This window comes from Panthera onca, chromosome C2 (assembly GCF_046562875.1).
Source record: "Panthera onca isolate mPanOnc1 chromosome C2, mPanOnc1 haplotype 2, whole genome shotgun sequence".
NCBI lineage: Eukaryota > Metazoa > Chordata > Mammalia > Carnivora > Felidae > Panthera > Panthera onca.
The window spans coordinates 65263682-65288202 of NC_138347.1; the positions used below are offsets into that span (position 1 = coordinate 65263682).

Below are 24521 nucleotides of genomic sequence, written 5' to 3' on the forward strand. Positions count from 1 at the left end.
TTATATATAAATATATTAATATAGTTAATATTAGTTTAATATAGTTAATATAGTTAAATATATGATATATTACATAATATATTATATATTAAAACCATTATATTAATATAGTTAATATTAGTTAATATTATTGTATAAATTAAATATTATTGTATAATATAAATTTCCTAATTTTGAATTTTGATAACTGTATTCTGATTATAGCAGACATTAATATTAGGGAAAGCTGGGTGAAGGGTAAATGGGAATTCTTTGACTATTATTTGCAAAATTTTTATAAGCTGAAATTACTTCAAAATGAAAAGTTAAAAGAATGTTTTTAAAGATTTAAAGAAGCATTTCAAGAACTTGATAATTTATCTATATTTTGTGCCCTGGGGGCCTGCACCCAGGAGAAAAGCACCCCTTTGGCCTCTTTCCTTGGCTACCCAAGCGATGAAATCTACTGTAGGTCAGATGAAATAAAAGAATATGGAAGTCCTTGCTAAAGTAAACTCCTAAACAAATGTTAATAGTAATAATTACAGTCTTGTATGGAAATGCTTCTCTATAAATAAAGGGAGGAATAAGCCACTACACTAAATATCCTACCAAATATTCTCCAAATAGCTTACAAAATGCTTAGAAACCACTGTCCTGGCACTAGAAAACAGGGAGTCCTTGACCGGTTTTGAACAAAGCAGGAATGTAACAAGAACAATACTTCAGGAAGGTTCATCAAGTCTTTAGTACATAGGACGGATGAAGTGGGCAGAGACCGAACTCAGCAAATCCCACTAGGAGTTATTCTGAGGAGTCACCGATCCTCACTGAATGGGCGTGGAAAAGAAGAAAACCAGAGGAGAGGCCTTTTGAAGGACTCATCGGTCTGGGCAGGACTAGCCTGGAGGTGGGGGTGGAAGGAAAGAAATGAGTCAGTTGTTACTTGAAGATGTCTAGCCAAGATGACAGGGCAATGCTGGTGTCGCTGAGAGACAGATGGAAAATGGAAGGAAGGAGCCACCATACTCAGAGCTTGGGTTAGGAGCTCTGGAGGTCAGGCAGGTACAAGGTGGGAAGACAGGCAGTGGGGGCTGTCACAACTGGGCATCAGCAGTCCTTGCCATGTGGGAGTGCACTTTTGGTGTTATCAGATCTGCATCTCATGTGCAAGAGAAGCCAGAAACTCACATCTCTTAAGTGAAATCTCTTAACCCTTTAAAGTTAGCAATTGATTTGAAAAAATTTTAAAGGATTGTGTGTGTGAAACCAAACACCTCTGTGGGCCAGATTTGTAAGACAGGCTATCACTTGTGACCTCTGTCAAAGAGAAAAGGCGAAAGGTCAGAGTTCACTGTCACCAGGATACACAGGGAGACCATGTTTAAGTGACTATAAAGGGATTCAGTAAGTAAAATACTAAAAGCTTCTGTCAGTAATCTGAGCTGCATGAATGTCCCTCCCCTTCACGTCTATATATGGATTTGAATTTGTACAGGAAGTTTAATCTAATCTTCCAATGGTTAAATCACAAGGATTTGAGTGCTTACTGTGTGCTGAATACACAGAAGTCAAGGAATTTCAGATCTAACTGGAGAAGAAAAGAACATGCCCTCCTGAAAGCTTGAGGACAAATTATGGAACCGCCTGGGAGACTCCTTTCTCCACATTATGCTGGAGTATCAGTCACCTTAAATCCTGGATACCCCGCAAATCACTTCCATTGTAGTAAACTTGCAATAATGCGTGTGACGTGACGTGATGTGTGTGTGTGTGTGTGTGTGTGTGCGCGTGTGCATGCATCTGTAACCAGAAATCTGATTTCCTGGGCAGTGGTTACAAGGCGGCAGCCTCTAGCCTTCCGTCAGCGTGGGAGGGGAGCTAACTGGGTTGGGGGTACCTGGGCGCGGGAGAGGAGGATGGGAGTGGCCGGCGGAAAACCGCTCCCGGGCAGGTCAGGTTTCTCTGCTGGAATCCCTGTCTTTGTCTCTGTCATTACTCTTGAAGGGTTTGTGTAGGATTAGGCAGGCACCGAAATAGAAAGTGTCAACGAGATGATGACAAGGAGGATGAAAAGGAGGCAGGGCTTTTTTTCGGTGCCACCTAGCACCGTCCGTCCCGAAGGCTAGCGCGCCTCCTCCTACCCTCCTCCAAGGGCCGCGGTGGGGCAGGAAGCGGGCGGCTGGGGCTGCGGGTCCTCCTGGGAGCGCGGCGGTTTCCTCCGGAGCTGCCGAGTTATCTCCAGAGCCGCAGACCGGCTCTCCCAAGAGCGCGTCCTACCCCCCCGCCCCGTACTCCTCAACCCACCCACCTACTTCCTCCGGCCCCATACACACGCAGCACTGAGCTGCCAAAAATTTCCACCCTCCGCCCCCCTCCCTAGCTAACTTCCTTCCAGCATTTCCTGAGCTGGATGATCCTAGGATTTGTAAGACAGGAAAAAAAGGAAGGCGTGAGGGCGGGCGAGAGAGACAGGATGCTTGTTTTTCGCGTTCCCAAAGCCGTCTGAAGGCAAGACAGCGGGCGCTGGGCAGAGGAGCCACGCAGCCCCGGGGCTGTCTCCTCGCCCCTGGCTGCTGCCCGCTTCCCGCGCTCTCGTCCTCTCCGGGGCGTCTCTGCAAAAGCCGAAAGGAGAGAGCTAGCCCTCCCTCCGGAGCGGGGGAAGACGCTCGGAGATCCCGCAGGAGCCCGTGAAAAGTCCCTGGGACTCCAAGTGAGGAAGTGACACTCCCGCCAGCCGGCCCGCGGCCGCCAGCTCCGCCCGGCCTCCGGCACCGCTGCCCTGGAGGAGCGCGCCGTGGACTGCAGGCTCCGCGGCCGCGCCGGTCTCAGCGCCCCGCGGGGTCCATGCGCGCTGCCCCGGGCCGCACTTCCTCCGCGCGCCCATGCGGGCCCCGGGAGCCGCGCCGCAGCCAGTGATCTGACCCCGGAGACCATCCTAGGCGCGGTGCCAAGCACAGGGGAGGGAGAGACGGAGGGGCAACCTCTTTGGGACTAACTCATGAAGAACAAGGGTGCCAAGCAGAAGCTGAAACGAAAGGGAGCCGCCAGTGCCTTTGGCTGTGACCTGACCGAGTATCTGGAAAGCTCAGGACAGGATGGTAAAGTGCCTTTGCCTTTCCCCCCACCCCTCCTTTTCTTTTTGTTTGAGAGTGAGATGGACTTTTCTGGAGCGTGTTAGATTCCGTTCGTAAGTTAATGTATTCCAGGCCTGTGGGCTCAATGTACTTTTTTTCTTTTTAAAGAACAGATATGATTCCTAAGGTGCACAGCGCTGCCACCTCGACGTGCAGAGGCTGTGTGTGTCTTTCCGTTTGTCGCACACAAGCCGTTATTGGGCGGTGCTGCTGCAAGTTTAACCGGCTACCTCTGCGGGCTGGGGGTGGGAGCTCCAGAGATCCTGATCGCGGATTTTGGATGTCGGAGGCGAGGGATTCGGGCAGGACCTGTGGGATGATGATGATCAGTGGGCTTCTCCGGGTACATAATTACGACCGCCTTGGGTGTCCCTCCCGGGCTCTCCAATTTCATCCGCTCACATCTTTTTTTATTAATGTGCTGGAAGGCAGGGGGTGCGGTGGATCCTGGCTGGGGGAGTGGTTGCACAAACATTTTCTGAATTTCTGAACGGATGCCAAATATATAGTACCTCCCTCCCTCCCCTTCCCAACCCCCCAGACCCTTTACCTCCTCTTGGCTTTCAGATTAGCATTTGGTGTGTCAGACAAGAAGAGTGCTGTAAAAAGGTCAGAAGGCCTGGATCTTAAAATACTGTAGGGTATGTGAAAGAAAAGGAGAGCGTCTCTGTTTTCAAGGCCACATTGGGTAAAAAAGGGAATCCTGCAGAGTAGAGACAGTTTAAACATTTGTTGGGGGAGAGGGAAAGAAAACAATTTAGAATACAATAATAGCATTTGAAGTTAGAAGTTTTTAATCATAGGAAGGCTGGGGAAATTGAGCAGTAAATGACTCCTTTTGTAAGGTTGACTGACCCCGTGCATACCCATGACAAAAAGGCCTTGTCTTTAGAAAGTTAAGTGCGGAAAGAAATTAGACCACTATATAGGCCTCGTATTTACACACAGCTAGCTATAACAAAGGAGGAGACTGGAGGGCTGTTTAACTGTGCAGAATAATTCTGCCTCCAGGAAAATAATCTCAAAAATGATTTGATTAGCTCATATCAAATGTGCATCTCAAAAACAGTGCAATGATTTTGTTTCAATTACGTTTTTTTGAGACTCAGCACCACCTAGTAATTTGCAGTGGTGTGATATTCCTGTGGTATTCTGGAGTTCAGAGTCTGCTGTGTCATTAGGACAAATGGCTTAGTATCATAGAGCTTGGGGTACCACAGGTTTCAAAACTGCCTCTTTTGAAATCAAGGCATAACAGTCAACTCATTTAATCCTCTCCAATAATCGGGGAGAGGGCGATTTGATATAAAATTGCTTGGACTGAATTATTTTGAATGCGAAAGAACTCCACATGTGCATCTTAACCACTACCCTCGAAAGTTCAGAAGGAAATAGTTCCCTCCCCCTGTTTTTGTGAGGAACTTGAGGTTCACTACAAATGTTCGGGATGCCCCCTTCCACCCTGTGGGTGTTCTTCTGGGACCCCCTCCAAGCATGGGGGTGCTTGCCATTCCTGCCCCATTCTTATGATGTCATAGATAGTAGGATGAGCCAGGGATGTCAGCATTCTGTGAAGACACCTCAAAGGCTGCCTTTGGCAGCTCTTCTTTCACCTGCTTTGTATTTTGGGCTTCTATATAGGTTGCATTTGGAAAAGAAGGAAGGGAGCTACTGCTCAGAGGAAAAAAAAATGAAAACCAGTGCCTAATAATCCCAGCCTTGGGGAGGAGGCAAGGAAGCCCAGACAGGTAAATTGACCTGCATAAGGTCATACAGTATAAATCATGAAGGATGCAGAGAGGCTTGGCCTACCAGGCTCCTCTTCCCTCCCTAGCTTCCTTATCCAGGCCAACATTCTCCTCTAATGATTTTGTCTCCCAAATTGAAAGACTACACAGGCAAGATCCTGTCACAGGATCAGCAAACTTTCAAGTCTGACATACCTGAATAGAGTTTAGCTTTAAAACAAAAGGAAACTGACCCACTTAATGATCCAGACACCATTCTTGTGCCACATGAGGATTAGGCATGCATAATAAACAGCTTATAGAAATGAGAGTAATTAGGATTTCCTTTTTGCTACATGTAAAAACTAGTTATGTAGTCCTCTTTTAATTTGACTATAGTGTAGTATCAGTAAGCACAGTGCTAATGTTTTTTTTTTTTCCTAAAACAATGTGTTTTCCTCATGGACTTTCTGAAACATGTATTAGTTAATAGACAAGGCCTGGACTCTGCTCCCAGGGAGGAAAGCTGACTTGGCACTGCCCCTTTGCCCACCACCCTGGAAGTTCAACCCCAGAATCCAGGTGACAAGTCAGCATGGTAACTAGAAACCAGAAGGCTAGGGAGGGCCTCACAAGACTGACATCATGATTACTGAGCTTCGGAGTCAAGGGTAAGGTGATGGTCCTGTGTAGAGATAAAGAGAAATGCTTTCAGGTCTGGGAGCACAGGAGCAGAAGAGAAGGACCGAGATGTAGGGAAGCCAAGAGAGCCCTTGTGCTTGGACAGGGAGGGAAAGCCCTAAGCTGGGATGGCAGACGGAGCTGGTGATAATAAGCTGTGCTCAGGCCATCCGAATGTGGGGAAGCTACAACCCTGAGGCTGAACACAGAACATGAATGTCATCCACTTCAGTGATTTGCCGTGGCCCAGCCCTGCTACCTTCAGCTGGGCAAATCTGCCAGGGCAGGATGTGTGGGTGACAAATAGGTGTTCAGCTCAGAGCAGAAGCTGCCCAGGGCCAAGTGTCATCCTTAATCTTTAGGAAGCTGATGAAAACCAGAAACCCTTTCTTATAGAAGTGTGTGTGTGTGTGTGTGTGTGTGTGTGTGTGTGTGTAGCTTCCACAGTTCAGACCCTGCTGTTGATCATCCCCAGAGGCACACAGGCCCAATGTGAAGGGCCGTTTTCCCCCCTTTCACTTCTTGGAGGACTTTTCTCCAGTCTGGTAAGAACACTCAAGAACAGCACAAAGTTGCTCCTGACCAACGTGGCCGGAACAGTGACCACCACTCCAACCCTCAGCTCTTCCTTAGGAACCAGATAACTTTCTCTTCCCATCTGGAATAGAGGGAGAAGAGCATCTCTTCTTCACTGGTATGCTGAAAGTAGTAGTTTTCTTTGTCTTCTTTTTGACAACTGAATTGAGAGAATCCCAACGAAAACCACATCATATTGTCACCTGTGGTTGGGAGGCTGTGGGTGAAGCCATGTGAGGCCAGAGTGCATCCAAGAGCATTTCTTATTTCATTGTGAGCCAAGTGCCAACTGCCCCTGGTCTTCCCACAGGACTTGGAAATGCTGGGGCCAGCAGTCAAGGGACCAGAAAGAGAAGGTTATTGGAAAAGCTGTCTTCTGCCTCCATTTGTGCCTTCTGTCTCCACTCTGAGGGCTAAGGACTTTTTCACCCTTCTGAACAATCTATGTCATTTTATTCGATTCCTGGGAAAAGGTGATATTGTCTCACGCAGTGGTTTGCCATGATGGCAGCACATTAGAATCCCCTGAGGAGCTTTAAAAAAAAAAAAAAAAAAAGGTGAAGCCCGGGTCCCCTCTCAGAACAATTAAATCAGAATTTCTTGTTGTGCAGGCATGGGTATGTTTTAAAAGCTTACTAAAGGGGCACCTGGGTGGCTCCATGGAGCCTCCATTGGGCTCCATGCTGACAATGCCTGCTTCAGATTCTGTGTCTCCCTCTCTCTGCCCCTCTCCCCACTCTCAATCTGTCTCTCTGTCTCTCAGAAATAAATAAACATTAAAAAAAAATTTTTTTAAAGCTTCCTAGCTGTTTCTGATATGCAGGCAGAGTTGAGAACCACTGCTTCCAGTTTAGGCGTTTACAGACCATTTATTTTCCCCTTGGATAAGCAGCCTTGACTGTTCAGAATGTCTCCTCTGAATGTTTGGTAAGAACTGTGAGCCTTTTTATTGCTAAAGTTTTTTTTCTAGTTCTTATCAGATTGAAAAGGGAGAAAAATGTGTATATACATATATATATATATATATATATATATATATATATATATATATATAATTTCTTTTTTTTTTAACGTTTATTTATTTTGACAGAGAAAGAGAGCACACATGTGCTCAGGGGATGGGCAGAAAGGGGGGGGAGAGAGAGAATCCCAGGCAGGCTCTGAGATATCAGCGTGGAGCCCAATGCGGGGCTCAATCTCACAAACCGTGAGATCATGACCTGAGCCAGAGTCGGGTGCTTAACTGACTGAGCCACCCAGGTGCCCCTTTATATATATTTCTGAGGCTAAATCATTCTCTCAGTTTGTTTATTCATTTATTTCACAAATAGGTACTGAGGCACTGTGGAGGCACAGTGGGAGAGAAAGAAACAAGCCCTCCAGACTTGAGAAATTTACAGTTGAAGGGATGTGAACAGACTTTCAGAAACCAATGGCTCAGGGTGCCTGGGCGACTCAGTTGGTTGAGCTTGGGATTCTCTCCCTTTCTCTCTCTCTGCCCTCCTCCACTCATGCTTTCTCTGTCTCTGTCTCTCTCAAAATAGATAAACTTAAAAAAAAAAAAAAAAGAGAGAAGCCAGTGGATCAATGAAGCTTTGAAAATAGCTGTCATAACTGAAGGAGAACACGTAAAAGCTACTATCTACAAGTAAATAGATAAGATACCCAAACATAAACAGGAACAAAGTCTTAGCAAGGAAGGTAGGTAATATTTTTTTGTTCAAGACAGGATTTAACACTGACTGGAGAACCAGGGCTGGTACTCTCTTTGGCTTAGTCTTTTCCTCCCCAGCATCTTACCTCACACATCCTTATCACACCTTCCCTACCTAGCTCTTCACTCTTTTTTTTTTTTTTTTGAAGTTTATTTATTTATTTTGAGAAAGACAGTGAGAGCAGGGGAGGGGCAGAGAAAGAGGGAGAGAGAGAATCCCAAGCCGACGTGGCGCTTGATCCCACGAACCAAACCATGAGATTATGAGCTGAGCCAAAACCAAGAGTTGACGCTTAACGGACTGAGTCACCCAGGTGCCCCCTGAGTCTTCACTCTTTAGGTCTCCGCTGCTTCTGGAAACCTTCCCTGACCTCCCAAGTTAGGTGCCCCTGCTGGGTATTCCCATTAGGAGTTCTGGAGGCTTCCTGTCCAGCATAGAATCCCCAAATCTCAACTTTGCCTGTTCCCAACCCTGGAGTAAATTACTTACCCCTGCTAGGCCTCAGTTTCCTCATTTGTGAAATGGGGCTAAGAGGACTGATGTGAAGATAAGTGAATTCATATAGGCAAAGCACTTGGCAGAGGGCATGTGTATATGGAAAGCTATAAAAGTGTGGCTGTTATTATCATAACACCCTGGACTTGCCCTGGTATAACTACATCACACCCATGACTGAATGAGTGAGGACTCCAATGAAATGGGTAAATGATATGGTCAGATGGTTTCATCAGTCATGAAGAGGAATGGGAAGCAGATTGGTTGCCCCAGTGAATGAAGAGGCCATTTCATGCAGGGATTTCCCAGAGCTACCGCAGAGTGGATGGACCATCGTGTATAATGGTGGAAGACCAGAATGTCCATCTGAATGGAAAGGGCCCTCAGAAAGATTTGAGAAAGATACCCAGCCACTCCTAAAACCAAAGGGAACCAAAAGAGAAGTCAGGTCTTGGAGGTAGAGTTTGTGCAGACAGAACAACAACTTCATAAGCTTGCGTTTAGAGGGGCATCCCCATATCTGGGTCCCAGAGTTAAATAGGCAAAACCAAAAGAGGAGAAAAAATGCTTTAAACCTGGAGCGAACTGACTGATAACACAAAGCCTGACTGTAACTTACTCTGTAGGGTCTGGATATGACAAACAACCCACACAGAGAATAGAAACAGCTACCTCCATCTACCCACATCCCTCCCTCCTGCCACTCTCCAGACCTATACCAACAGCCCCTTGACCACAGGCACAGCCTCTCCCTCTCCCTCTCCCCACACTCCCCCACAGGCGGCCCCTCAAATGCCTTCCAAGCTCAGGAGGCTCAGGCATTGGGACCGCTAAGGAAGCCTACTCTCTTGTCATCCCAGACATTCCCTGAAGCCAAGTGAACCATCTGCTGGGGTAGAGGGAGCTGGAGGCTGGGCCTTATGCTGGGGCAGAGGGAAACATGTTGAAAGCGGGAACACGTTTTCCCGTAGACCATGCTGTAAGTGGAGGAGAAGCCCCTCAATACCAGTACAGCTGCAGTTTTTGTTGCACTGTTCCCCCCCTAATGTATTAGGCATCTGTAGGCTAGCTGGAAACCTTTTCTGTGGGAGTGGGAGGAGGGGAGAACGCATTCTGAATTCCAGAAGCTGACTGACTTAGGCAGTTCTGAAACGCTTGCTGGGGACTGTTTGTTCCTGGGAATCACCTCCCTGGAGAAAGTTTCCTGGGATTTTGTGGCTGCGTGTGTGGCTGTGCAACAGAGGGTGGAGAAGCAGGTGGGCTGAAAGATCCAGGACTTAAGTCTGAGAATAAGAAGTGCCCCCCCCCCCACCTTTTTCCATTAAATATTGTAGCTAAATATTTTTGAGACAAAGTAGTGACAGACCCTTTTAATTGGGGCAACCTGAACCTGATGCTCGTTCCCTCCAGAACAGACTGAGTGAGCTGAGCTGCCTGCCGCCCACCCCCCCCCCCCCCCCCCCCGCCACTGGCCTCTGGGTTTCAGAACTCAGCTGTCCTTTCCGTGGTTCCTTCATGCCAGTCTTGAGGCCCAGGAACATGGAGCTACTTGCTTTTCAAGCCCAATGCGGGGCTCGAACCCACAAACTGTGAGATCATGACCTAAGCCAAAGTCAAGAGTCAGATGCTCAACGGACTGAGCCACCCTCGTGCCTGGAGCTACTTGCTTTTTTATTGTTTTGTTTTGTTTCTCACTCATCACTTGCCTTGAATTTAAGCCTTGAAGTAGCTTTTTCCCCACTTATCCCACCCTTCAAATTACTTTTCTTTTTGCATATGGATGCAAGTCCCATCCAATTGTCTGAGCTATTTCTATGCCCCAGTACAAATGCCATGCTTGAGTTTAATTGGTCTTGGTGCTCCTCCCTCAAAGGGCAGGCCTCGAGGCTTTATTGAGGTGGGGCCATAGCCTCATAAAGCTTCAGGAGTCTAGATAGTCACCCTGTCCCTCTAACCCTGTCCCCAGCATGCAGTTTTAGGTACAGCTTAAAATGAGAGCACCCAGAAGAAATATGCTGACTACAATTCAGAGGAGAATAGATACTGGTACTGGACTTTTTTCTAAGAGCAACTTTTAATGGAGGGAGAGGAGATATATCATTAAGCTGCTGAATGGCTAAAGGAAGGAGGAGGAAAAGGAGGTCTCTTGGAAAGAGAGAAGGGACGCAGAAATGAAGGCTGAGTCCCACATCAGACCTGCTTGTTATTTTTATTAGTAGAGTTACTGTCTGCATTTATTGCTTACTGTGTGCCAGTCACTTTATACCTACCAAGTAATATTTTTGACATCTGTAAGAATGGGGCATTTTTATCCCCTTTTTATAGAGGAGAAAACTAGATGAAAGAGGTTAAAGATCTTGACAAAATTATGAAGATAGAAAAGGGAGGATTTAAATCCAGATCTGCCTGACTCCCAAGGCCAGAATCCTAAGCACAAACACAATTTCTCAGACTAGCATATTTTGTAATTTGGCATTTACACTACAATTTTGTAAAAAAAACAAAAAACAAAAAAAAATCTGTAAAAAGTAGCTTTTTCTCTGTTTTTGCCCTAGCCTAGATCATTAATAATAATAATGATGATGATGATGATGACGATGACGACAGCGGACATTTGCATGGCACTTTACCCTGTGCGAGGAGCTTTTCACACACATCTATTCTAAACCTACTAGCTTTCAAGACCAACCAGACCCCACCTTTTCCTCCTGGCCCGTTCCTGCCGGCTGCAGCCCCAATCCTCCTTCCCTTTTGGAACACCCTTTGCCTTAGAGTCAGAGACACGCAATATGATCTTCATTCTCTTTATTACTCTATTTTCTAACTGATAAGCCAGTGATGAGCTCTGCTGAAGGCAGGTGGCATTCAGCAGCTCACACAGATTTGGTAGCACACTGTGCCTCTCAGGGTGAGTCCTATGGCCAGCACACAGCACTTGATTGATTGACCCTATTTCCTCCTCAGGAAGCCAGTGTTAGAGCCCTTCTAGGAAGCTCAGGACCAGAGACACTGCTAATGTGCTGAAATATCAGGAATCCAAGATAATTGAAGCTTCCCCATAGGGACTTACAGCTACTCTAAGATAGAAACTGACCCAGACTTTGCACAGGACGCCCCAGAAACACTGCCTTTTCCTAGTGCCTCACCAGTCACTCCTTGGTATGAACCACATTCTTGGCGGGGCCCCAGAACCAACTGAGTTTCTGGGATGGAGTCTCAGGCACTCTTTGTTCTAGTTCAAGCTTGGCTGATGCATACCAGGCCCTGGTACCACGCCCATGGCCTGATGCTGCCCCAGAATGCCTTTGGGACCCCCTCCACCCCCTCCCCCCAGAGACAGGGATGAATGTCACCCCCCCACCCAAAGCAACATATACCAGCTCTTACTGTGACAGACACCAGAAAACAGTTTGACATATAAAGTAGGATTCTGGCAAACTATAAATAAATCTATAGCTTTCGTGACAGGCAACTGAGCTAATTTGTGCAATTATGCGTATTTCTCTCCCTGGCTTTGTTCACGTTTTTATTCAGAAACCATCTTGCGTGGGATTTTCAATTCAACGCAACAAGTATTTAATGGGACTCTAATGTGCAAGACACTCTTGGATTTACGAAGATGCTCTCAAGTTCTCAGCCTAGTGGGGTCGTGAGAGGGGAAGACAGCTAAAAGAAGTACAAAGAAAAACGAAATGAGGGCTCCTGCTGATGTGCAAGCAGGGGATACCCACATGTAAGGCAGCTGAGTGAGAGAGCCATCCAACAGAGTGGATCTCTTGTAAGGGGGAAATTCAATAAAATGATAGATATCATCTGACCATGAGGAACGACAGGAATGGGGGGAGATGGGATGCTTGGTGTCTACAGACAGGAAACCACATGTTTTTGCCTGATACTTGTAATTGGTCACGCCCTCTTGCACCCTGAAGGGGAAGATACTTTATTCTGGGAAAGGTAGTTGAGTGGCCAGGCTTGGGGGTGAGGGGCCCTGTTGGGGTGACAGAAACTGTCTTCAGTGGCAGAAGAGTCAAGCTAGAGGAGGCAGAGTAGCTGATCATAACAAGAGTAGCCATTGGGTTAGCTGTAGTCTGTTAAAAGAGGGAGTCTGTGAAAAGAGAAAACTTTTTTGGAAATTTTTTTTTAATGTCTATTTATTTTTGAGAGAGAGAGAGAGAGACAGAGCACAAACAGGGGAGGGACAGAGAGAGGGAGACACAGAATCCAGAGCAGGCTCCAGGCTCTGAGCTGTCAGCACAGAGCCTGACACAGGGCTTGAACCCAGAAACCATGAAATCATGACCTGAGCCGAAGTCGGAAGCTTAACCAACTGAGCCACTCAGGTGCCCCCAAAGAGAAAGCTTTTTGTAATGTTAACTGACCATCCTAATTATGGGTCAATTAAATCTAGCATTATGGCATCAATGCGCAACCTTGACCTGTCCCTGTTGTGTGGAAATTCTGTTTTGTCCCCCATTAAAAGAAAAATGTTTTTTTTAATGTTTATTTATTTTTGAAGAGAGACAGAGACACCATGAGCAGGGGAGGGGCAGAGCGAGAGAGAGACACAGAGTCCGAAGCAGGCTTCAGGCTCTGAGCTGTCAGCACAGAGCCCGACGCGGGGCTTGAACCCATGAACTGTGAGATCATGATCTGAGCTGAAGTCGGACGCCCAACCAACCGAGCCACCCAGACGCCCCTGTCCCCCATTTTTTATATGAAGACCAACTCAGAGAGGTTAAGTAACTTGCCTAAACATCACCCAGCCACGAAGTAGGGGAACTGAAGGCATTAAATTCCCATTCCACAGCTTTGTGTCCTCTTAGCCACAGGCAGGTCAGCTGGCAGTAAATCTGATATGCAAAGCTCCATTTTACCATGCATTGCCAAGGTGATAAGTTCAGCAGGATTTAGCTAGACTTTAATAAAACTTCTGGCAATGGAGTTCTCATGCCCAGTTTTTCAAAGTAAAACATTTAGGTTCCAAATGGCAGGCTTCTACACAGAGAGCGTGCCCTGTTACCATAAGTAGTCCCTTCCACCACTTCTTTCCCATCTGTTTCCTGCATGCAGAGTATTATTGGGAAACAATGATGTCAGCTCTTCCATATAAATCTACACCTCCCTGCTTGCCCCTCCCCTACAATGCATATTTTTGTTCCTCTTTCTGGCTTTTGTCTTGCTGTTCTGTTCCTTAAGGACTCACGCTTTTGGCGTCAATTGTTGGCTTTCTTTTTTAATATGTTTTAGCTATTTAAGCTTATTGTGGCCTTCAAAGTGCACATGCTTTTTTTGGGTCCATATTTGGAAAATCTTTTGTTTGGCTAATAGCTAGAACATGGGCCTGATGTTAATGGAGAGGAGCCATTTTGCTTTATGGGAAAGCAAAGCTAGATGCAGGGCTCTGAATCAGCTCAGAATTGAGGACACAAACCTTGCTTGGAAGCCGTTAGGGGCTGCATTAAAGCTGTTTGGACCCTGGGTACAAAGCCTATAGGTGAAGGTCAAGGAAATCTACTCATGGAGTAATCTGTGTTTTCTCACCCCAAGCCTGACTTTCAAATGGGACATGGTTTCCTCAGTTCCCCTTTCTTTACTGCCCCTAATGACAATTTGGTTTCAGAAAGGAAAGGGGAGTGGGTAGGCCTTGGGGATAGGGGGTGGGGAGTACGAGCTTTGAATTCTGGATCGAAAAATTCTGGACCTCTCTTTTTAAGCCTTGGGCAGTGATACTCAAAACTTTACTGGGCATAAGAATGACAAAAAATGCAGTTTTTACTTTTAAAATTTAATTTAAAATCGAACTTCAAAATTAAAAAGAAATATCGGTTAAATTTAGTACACTATTAGTACACTATAAGGAGCATTAGAAATGCTCCTTAAATTTCATTTCAGTCTCCTTGAAACAAAATGGACATCTAATAAAAGTTTCCTCTAGGCATCTGCCTAGATCCTATAGTATCTGGGTCTGTGGACGGCAAGAGGTTTCACAGAACGAGTGCTACGGTTTACAGGGCTCCAAGCGGTAGAGAGCTGCTGCATAGTAATATCCTGAGGTCAGGCCTCAGAGATTCTGCTTTTGTAGGCCTGAGATGGGGTCTGAATCCCCATTTTTAAAGACGAGCTCCAGGTGATTCTGGTATCTTTGGTCTACTGATCTCACTTTCAGAAACATGGACTTAGCCCACAGAAAGAAGCAGCTAAGTAAAACCACATGACTTTTATTTTCTTCGTTATATTTTATATATTGCCCAGTTTTTCAATAGTGGACATGTATGTTTACGATTTAAGTTGGGAAAATAATCTTTTAAAATTATTATGGGGATGGGATGTCTTGACTCATTCAATTTTTCATAAAGCCTTTTCGTTTTAATCCTTATAAAAAAAATCTTCATAAAGTCTGTTCGTTTCCTTTCCTGCCTTGATAGGTACAGTTTAGTGATATCAATTAACTTCTCCTCTGAGAAGCAGTGTAGCCAGGTGGTTAGCATGTGGCTTTTTTGCTGATAGTCTGCCTTGGTTCAAATGTCAGCTCTCTCACATGCTGGTTTTGTGACCCTGGACCAGCTAAGAAATCTCTCTGTGCTTCAGTATCCTCATCTGTAAAGTGGGGATTATGATAGTAATAGTACCCATTGTTCAGGGTTATTATGAGGATTAAATGAACTCGTGCACTGCCTGGAATTTTTGTAAACCTTCTGTAAGTGTTGACTCTGGTTATTACTTCCTTGGTGATTGGAAATCTTACCCTGTTTCAGCATTACTCAGAGTGTGGTTCCTGAGTAATGCTACAGATGTGGAAGTTGAGAGAGCTGAGAACACTGTTCCAAGGCTCCCATATATCCCTAGGGTCTTCCTCTTTAAAAAAAAAAAAATTATTTCATGTGCACCCAATTATTTATTTTCTTTGATTGATGGCATAAAAATGCTGGTTTTAAGACCTTTATTTGTTGATAAATATTTCTGGGGGTGGGACTGTGGCAAACTTTCTAAATCTTACATGTCTTTAGTAATCAGAAAAAATAATCTAAAAACGAAATGAAAAAGAAAAAGAAAATGAGGGTTACGGTAAAAGGCCATAGTGACAGCCATCCAATCTTCTGGTTTCCATTTGTATTTCAGGAGGGCTATAAATCTGGAAAATGAGCCCATTTTCATCACTGAGGGAACAATGTAAGACCTGGGTTCTAGTTGGCCCATATGATATATCTGTCTATTTCTTTGCTCCACAACGTCATTTTGACAGTTTACTGATCTGACTCAATCTTAGGATGTATGAACAGAATCTTAGGCTGTAGAGCATATGGATCCACACGGCACTCTTTGTGGGTTGACTGTGTGTTCATTTCTCAGTGCTTTATTTGAAGATAGAAGCTTGTACACAGAAGTATATTTAGGAAGATGATCAAGGTGGTGAAGTGTAGACCTTTATTACTTCTCACCTCCAACTTCCACCCATCATAGTTTCCTAAATTGCCTCCTCCCCTGAGTAGAAAGAAAATTTTCTCCTTGGAGACTGGGACCGTTTTCCGTTTATCTGTGTGTTAGATGTCTGCAGGACTGGTTCCTTTCTGGAGGGTCTCAGAGAGAATCCGTTTTCTTGCCTTTTCCAGTTTCTAGAGGCTGTCCTCTTTCCTTGGTTCATGGCCCCTCATCACATCTCTTTGATTTCCTGCCTTTTTCTTATAAAGACCCTGTGATGACATCAGATAATTGGATAATCTCATCTCAAGATCCTTAGCTTGATCACATCTGCAAAAATCCTTCTAGATATATGAGGCAGCAGGAATAAGGACATGGACTACTTCGGGGTGCCATTACTCAGCCTACCACAATCTGTTTTCCCCACAGCACGTTGGCTCAAAAGATATTAACAATGTGAATGAAAGGAATAGAGTGGTGATTATGCGAGGGGAGGAAGAGATGAAAATCAGCATTTACTAAGCACTCATCATGAACCAGGCTCTGGGTTAGGGGGGACACAAGGATGAACATGTATTGTCTGTCCTTGTGGGAGCTCACAGCCTCATGCAGGAGATGGACACATCCTCAACGGATTCTTACCAAACCACAATGGGAGGTGGATGACATTAAGTCTGACTCAGAGGAGCTGAGTCTTCTAAAATGAGTGGAATTTGAGAGGTCTCTCTGCCTGAAGGGAAGATATTCCAGACAGAGGGAAGAATCTAAGCAAAGGCATTGGGTGTAAAACAATATGGCAGGATCAACATTCTCAAAAGAAGAACAAAGAGAACAAGGGTGAAGCATGAGCCACCTACCTGCCTGGACTAGGTTTATAGGGACAAATGGCTTATTAAATGACCATTATAAATCTGCCAAAGAAAGAAAGAACAATGAGCACAAAAGGGCCAGTTTAAATTCCAGTTCGATAAAGAATCTTGAGCCACATGTCAAGCTTCTGTGTCCTTTTTGCTATTTCTGTTGTTTCTGGTAAGAAAAAACTTGGACCCCAGTCTAGAATAAACTTCCTCCAGGTGGGGGAAAAATGAAGTGCCCCAAGCAGTTATAATCCAGAGTTTCAGTTTATTCCATCTATTTATAATCTTAGGAAATTTCACTTCTCTCTGTCTTGTGGATGATAACCAGAGCGATGTTTAATATTTCAAGTCCAAGTTTTATTTGAGTTGAAAAATATTGTAATGTTCCTTCCCACTTACCTCCTGGCTATACTTTGACTCCATCCCATCTCTTTTCCTTCCAAGTTTCTCTTCGTCTTTGTCAATCCTCCAGTATTAGAAACCGTGGAGCAGGGGCACCCTGGTGGCTCAGTCCGTTGAGTGTCTGACTCCTGATTTTGTCTCAGGCCCTGATCTGACAGTTCACAGGATTGAGCCCCGAGTCAGGCTTTGTGTTGACAGCATGGAGCCTGCATGGGATTCTCTCTCTCTCCCCCTCTCTCTGTCCCTCCCCTGCTCAGGTGCTCTCTCTCTCCTCAAAATAAATAAATAAACTTAAAAGAAAGAAAAAGAAAGAAAGAAAGAAAGAAAGAAAGAAAGAAAGAAAGAAAGAAACCATGGAGCAGCTATCAGATCCATTGTTCTTGTCAGTTTTACCCCCAGGTGCCATTTTGAGCCTGGCCCAGTATGCTCCTCCTCCCCTGTGGGATGGCCGTCCCCACCTCAGAGCAGTATCCTCCCACCCCGCTAGGTCCCCATCTCTGAGGAGACCTCAGGGTCCTTTGGATGTGGGCCTCCCTGTCCAGTGTCCACCTCACCTCTGCCAGATTCCACAACTCCAAGGACTAAAAATACTTCAGCCTCTGCTTTTCCCTCTGGCAGGAGCTCAAACTGATTTTGTCCCTTGTGACTGAAAAGCACTGAGAACCAGAAGGAAGCGAGACTAGCTGGATGGTCAGCTGCTTTCTGAGGGGCTCCTCCCAGAGGTGTATGCGCTCTGACTCTGGACAGTGGTCGTCTCCATCACTCCCTCACCAGAATAGTTCCTCTGGCAACTCTGCCAGCACTTGACTCCTGACTAGAATTGGCAGGAATCATGAAAAAATACAGGATGTGATTTTAATGAGGAATAAACACTTGCCGGAGGTGCCATAGGTCCCCTTCTTTTGTAAAATTTTCGAAGTAATTGTAAAAAAAAAAAAAAAAAATTCAAACGACATGGAGACTTATACAGTACAAAGTCCCTTCCTACATCCTTGCAATCCCATGTGTCAGTCTGGGCTGGATTCAATCAGACTAGTTCTGTCCAGCGGAACTTTCTGAGGGACATGTGTTCTCTCTGCACTGTCCAGTTTGGCAGCCACTAACCACATATGGGCTGTTAGCACTTGAATGTGGCTAGTGCCACTGAAGAACTGAACTGTACATTTTAGTTAATTTAAATTTACATAGGGGTACGTGGGTGGCTCAGTTGGTTAAGCAGCCAACTCTTGGTTTCTGCTCAGGTCATGATCTGATGGTTTGTGAGTTCAAGCCCCACATCAGGCTCTGGGCTGATAGTGGGGAAACTGTGTGGGATTCTGTCTCTCTCCCTTTCTGGGCCTCCCACGCTTTCTCTCTCTGTCTCTCTCTCAAAATAAATAAATACAAACTAAAAAAAATACCCAAAAATTTACATAGCCTTATGTGACCAATGGCTATTATTGGACGGCACAGAGACCTTTCTCTGTATATATACTAAAAAATATACACATCGAGTGAGTTTGTTTTTTCCCCACAAAGATAAAGTTACAACATAAATATGTTCTGAAACATGCTGTTTTAAATAACAGCAGGTTTTGGAGAACTATCCATTTTTGTAAGTATAGCTCAATCTCACTCTTTTTCATCACCACATGGGATCCTGCTTAATGGGTGGGTTTTTAATTTTAATTTTTTTTTAAGTCAGGTATCACATTCTTGTGTTTCCGAATGTAAAAGACTCTAAAGGGCATAGTAAAAACTGCCCCCCCACCCCCATCCCTGCCCTCAGCTTCCCTGTTCCTCACCCTGGAAGTAACTAGTATTAATTTTCTTGGAAATCTTTCCATAGAAATTCTGTGCACACACAAGCAAATATATATGCTTTTAATAAAATATCATAATTAATGTAACCATTTCTTTCCCTTTTTACAAGTTCCTATAAGGCTTCTCTTCTTGTCTAAATACTGATTAATTGGGGACACCTGGGTGGCTTAATCGGTTAAGCATCTGACCTCTGCCCAGGTCATGATCTCCCAGTCTGTGGATTCGAGCCCCATGTCAGGCTCTGGGCTGACAGCTCAGAGCCTGGAACCTGCTTTGGATTCTGTGTTTCCCTCTCTGTCTGCCCCTCCCCCGCTCATGCTCCCCCTCCCCCTCTCTCTCAAAAATAAACATTTAAAAAAAATTTTTTTTTAACGTTTATTTATTTCTGAGACGGAGAGAGAGACAGAGCATGAGCAGGGGAGGGGCAGAGAGAGAGGGAGACACAGAATCTGAAACAGGCTCCAGGCTCTGAGCTGTCTGCACAGAGCCCGACACGGGGCTCAAACTCACAGACCACAAGATCATGACCTGAGCTGAAGTCGGACGCTTAACCGACTGAGCCACCCAGGTGCCCCTCAAAAATAAACATTAAATGCTGATTAATTGACTTAGTATTTATTGAATATGTTGTATGAGCCATGCATCATTTTCATTGATAATTGTTATTATCTATAACTTATTAAATATTCATACTGCTTCCCTTTGTTTATAATGAGGGTAGAATTGGCTAGTCCACATACTTCTAGTTATACTTCAAACTTGTGTTCCAATATTCCTTAGGGATGTCGTCTGGCCAATCCATGTTCTGTCACCTGGAGTCCGGGCCCTGGGTTAAAGCTGAGGCTGGGGGTAGAAGTTAGAAGCTATTTGGCCTGCATGCTGGCATACCCATGGCATCTAGATCACAGTGCTCTGGTCCTCTGAGCCGTCCTGGCACAGGCCGTAGACACCTAGGAAGCGGCAACAACAGTGAAACAGGTGGCAGCTTAAACAGGAAATGTGTCCTGAAGTTGAACATCCATATTTTTGTGGAAACTATAGCCAGAGTATATCTTATAGCAGAATTGGAAAAGAGAATGTCTGATAAGAGCCTGTCACTAATATCACTCCCTACACCCTTGAATGGCTTCCCAATGCCCTCAAGACAAACATCTGCTCCATAAACACTAAGATGGTGTTTATTGGTTTACCAGCCATCATTCTCAGAGAACTGCCTTCTCTGTAGCTTCCATGGATACCACCGCCCCATCTGAGCATGACCCTCGGCCACACTGTAGTTCTCATAGTTCCTCAAAAGTACGTGTTCCTCCTGCCTTCAAGGATTTGTACATGCTCCTCTCTCTGTGTAGAATACTCACCCTATCTCCCTTTTTAGCTCCACCAGGGCTCTTGCCAACTCCAACCCATCATTTGGGTCTCAACGTGGATGTCTCATCCTCCAAGATGCCTTCCCTGATCCTTCTGAGGAAAGGTCAGGTGTCTCTCCTATGTGCTCCCATTCTACCCCATACTGCCCCAGTGCTGCTCTTGTCACACTGAATGGGCCATCCTCACATCCACCCTGTCCCTGCCTCATTCTGGATGACCCTGGATCAACTCTGTGAGATCAGGAGCCATGTCTCCTGGTTCATCACTTTAATCACTGGTGCCTACCATAATGCTCATCAATATGTGTTAAATGGGTCGAGGGAGCCAGGGAAGGGCACTGCTTGCTCTCTTGGGTCCTTGCAGTGGTGGGTGGGGATTGAGGCGTGTGTCTGTGTGAATATTTTGCACATATGTGTGCATCTGTCATGTGACTGTGCATCCAGTGTGAAGACTGTGGGGGTGGAGGAGGAACCCACTGGTGGAGTGTGGGGTGGAATCTTCATTCTGCAAATAATTGCCCACTGGTCTTAGGCAAATCATCACACTTTTTGAGTCTCAGTTTTCTCATCTGAAAGACAGGAATGAGACTTAGATGAGAAAAGTTAGGCCAAAGAGCTTTTAAAACAGGAGAGGAATTCCAGTATTTATGAATACTGGATACCATAGTTATCCTGCTGTTGAGACAGTTGTGCTCAGGGGACTGAATGGCCCCAAAGGCCCTGTTTCCTGATGTGCTGTGAATGTGAATCCTCCTAGTAGACATCACCCACTGCCATCTTGGAAGGAAACTAGGAGAGCTGTTTCCCTAACACAGCCCTCCCACCCACCCGTTCCCTGCCGGCCTCAACCATCGGCTACCAGCAGGGCTTCTTCTTCAGGCCGGGCGGTTAAGAACATCATGCGGGTGCAGCGCTGGGGCCTCCCCACCATTCAGTGCCAGCATCACACCGGGCCAAGGCAAACACAGAGATAAATGAACTAGAAGCTACTGTGTCATTTCAGAGCTGAGAGAATCTTAGAAAATCGTTATCCAAACTTCTCATTTACTATACAGAGAAACCTGAAGCTCTGGAGAATACAGTCATTTGCCTGAGAAGATACAGCTGGCCGGTGGAGTTTGCTGGCTGCCAGGGTGTGTTAGCCAGAAATAACAGGTCAGTGCGTTCCTCAGAAGCGCCCAGCATCAGGAACCCCCGAAAGAGGAGAAGGGGCTCAGATAATGCTGCCTGTAGGAGAGAAGGAGGATTCGTAAGACTACCTCAAAACTTGAGAAAAATATCCTTTATTATACAGCTGGTTAAAAAGATGACATATATTTACTGGCATAGAAAGATGTCCAACATCTAAGTGAAAAAGCTTACAAAACAGATATACAGTATAATTAATTCTATTTTGGTAACTATGTATATTAAAAAAAGTCTGGGGGGATATATGCAAAACATTAACAATAGCTTTTTTCTGGATGGATGCTTTTCTCTTTCTTCTGCATACTTCACTGTGTTGCTGTGTTTTTTGAGTGATTTTTTTTTTAATGATGAATAATGTATAATGTTTATACTCTGAGAAAACAATAAGATATGTTCATTTTGTAAAAGCATACATATTCCCTAAATTATCCCAACTTTCTTTACTCTGATTTTGTTTTTATCAACAACTTTTATCATCTGCATCTTGCCCTCCTGAGGGAAGCCTCCATCTATACAGAGGCTATACCCAACTGTGAATTCCTATTTCAAAAAGATGAAATTGGGGCACCTGGGTGGCCTCAGTGGGTTAAGCGTCTGACTCTTGATTTCGGCTCAGCTTATGATCTCATGGTTCCTGGGTTCGAGCTCCACATTGGGCTCTGTGCTGGCAGTGTGGAGCCTGCTTGCGCTTCTCTCTCTCTCCCTCTCTGTGCCCCTCCCAAGCTCGCTGTATAAATAAATAAATAAATAAATAAATAAATAAATAAGATGAAATTGCCATTAGATGTCATAAAGTTATCCCCACTGAACTTGATTGCAGAGAATGGATCACTCTCAGGTGAACTTGCCAAATTCAGGTTCTGATTCTGCCAAGGAGAAGACAAAGACCCTGGCCTGTGATGACTCCAGAGAGGCCCAGCTTCCCCCATGCCCGCATCCCTTGAGGTCCTCCTTAACACATCAGCTGGACTCACAGTCCTTATGGCCACTGCTTGGGGTTCAGAGTAAAGTACTTTTGGAAGCCTTTCGCAGCACATCCTTGAATCTCCAACAAAGGGAGAAAGAACTTCAGTTTGAGGTTGTGCAAAAGTATGGCAGCTGGCTGCTCTGGCTACCTGCTGAATTTCACAGGAGACTTGCACAATATCAACAGACAGTGTGAGCCAAATATCTTTTGGTTTGTAAAAGTGAAGTCCAAGTTAATGGAAGGACAGAGAACTTGCTAAGATCAGGGGTGCGGGGGGTGGGGGGTGGGGTGGGGGAGAAGTAACTAACCCTTAGGTGGCACCTTACAAAGTGCTGTTACCAAATCCTCTCATTTGTCCTGAATAATCCTGTGTGTGAGATGAAACAAATAATTATTACATAGATGGTCCCCAAGGACACAGAACTGATAACCCCAAATCTGTAGTCTTTACTTGCTACTCACTAGGATGCAAGATTTGTGTATATAACCTGTATGTTTAAAGCTCTACATTAGGAATCAGAAGACCTGTGCATTTGTCATATGACCTTATGGGAGTCCCTTCATCTTTCTGAACCTTAGCTTCCTCATCTATAGAATGGGGATAATAATACCTGTCTAGCTTACTTTGTGGGGTGGGAATCTGACAAGATAATGGACACAAAAATAGTGTGCTTTGAACATAGTGAATTGCTAAAGGAATAAAAAAGTATAACTTTCCAGTGCAGGACTAAGGGATATGTGTTCAAGAGAACTTTCTCTAAATGAAACTATTATTTTAGAACTGGATAAAATTAATACAGCTCCCCCCAAATCCAACAACCCCCAAGGAGTCCTCTGGGAACCCAAACCATCTATTCTCATGCCTCCTACCCTGCTTCAGGTAGAATCTCGGCTTTGAAGATAAGGAATCAGGTTGAAGAGAGGCAACCTGACCAGCTGCCTCTTTTCTCTGAAACCCCCTGGGGTTGGAGTGGGCTTGAGTAAGGGGCTTTTGCTGAAATAGTTGTTTGAGAACCCGTACTTGAATCCTAAGAAATTGGGCTAGCTTACTTATTTAGAAAGATATTTAAGTACAAATAAACCTAAATTTGTGCTATTCTTTTCCCATACGAGGGACCACTACAAGGCCTGAAGTGAGGACTCTGGGGTCCCCTACCCTGCTTAAGCAGAGCACTCTTGCTTTCTTCAGTTCTACTTCTTTTATGCTTTGGGGTAAAATTTTTCTGAACAAAACAGTTCATGCTTAAAAAAAAAGTTTGAAAATCACTGCTCCTTAAATCTGCAAGTCGAAACTTTTTTTTTTTTTTTTTGTCTGAGGGTCAACCACCCAGCCAATCATTTATCTCTTGTGCCCCCTCCTGACCTCACTAATGCCTCCTTTCTGAGATCTGTTGCCCTTAGGTTTGCCCTGGAATCTTTCCTCTGGACAGTCCAGGTGTCATGTGTATTTTGTTTGGCTTGACTTGGTTTCACAAAGGGCCTATAGAACACCCATTCAAATCTAGTTCTTTGGAAAAAAGTGGTCAGCACCCATATGTAGTGTGCTGTTTTATGTTTTATAGGATAGAGAAGTTTCCATTTTCAATGGAAACAGTATAGAAATAAGGCAGAGAGAAGCGGCTCTTCTCTAGATTTCTACGAATGATTCTTAGTTGTCTTGCCATTGTGGACATAGTTTCTTTTGTGAACATTAGCAACGTAGAATAATTTCTGGCACTATAGAGGCATATCTATTAATGTGGGAGGAAGGGGAAGACAAAAGAAAAGAGAGGGAAAAAGGAAGGAAAGGAAAGGGGACACAAAGGAAGAATGGAATTAGAAGGTGGTACAGAAAAGTAGCTTTAGAATTTTTGAAGCGGCCAACCAAGGTGCAAGAATAGCCTTTGCTAATGTTGTTTTGTGTGATGGGGAATAAGGAGCCTCCATTTCCTTAGCTATAATAAGAGGATAAAAAATATTTACCTTATAGTCCTCACAGGAATGTGGTGAGGATCAGCTGAAATAGTGAATAGGAAAGGGACTTTCAGATTTCAGTTAAGAGGTCATTGTTGTTCCCTTAGCTGAAGACTGTCATTTTTTTCTCTCTTTTTTTTTTTTTTTACTGTTCTTTGAACAGATGGTTTGAGGGATTAGGATCTTTCCCTCTCTCAATTTAATTTTGGAGCTCTGAAACTAAACCCAGCTGTTTCTACAAAGTTTTCAAATGCT

The 24521-nt window shown here is 44.8% G+C and overlaps 1 protein-coding gene across 1 annotated transcript in view; it reads left to right on the forward strand.

Annotated features, from left to right (window-relative positions):
* The first annotated feature begins 2097 nt into the window (after positions 1–2097).
* The window catches only part of ARHGAP31 (Rho GTPase activating protein 31), a 113724-nt gene continuing 91300 nt past the window's right edge, over positions 2098–24521 (forward strand). Inside the window, exon 1 of the mRNA XM_060639914.3 lies at positions 2098–3080. Within this exon, the coding sequence (XP_060495897.3) occupies positions 2981–3080 (100 nt within the window). The 5' untranslated portion in view covers positions 2098–2980. The remainder of the gene's footprint in view (positions 3081–24521) is intronic.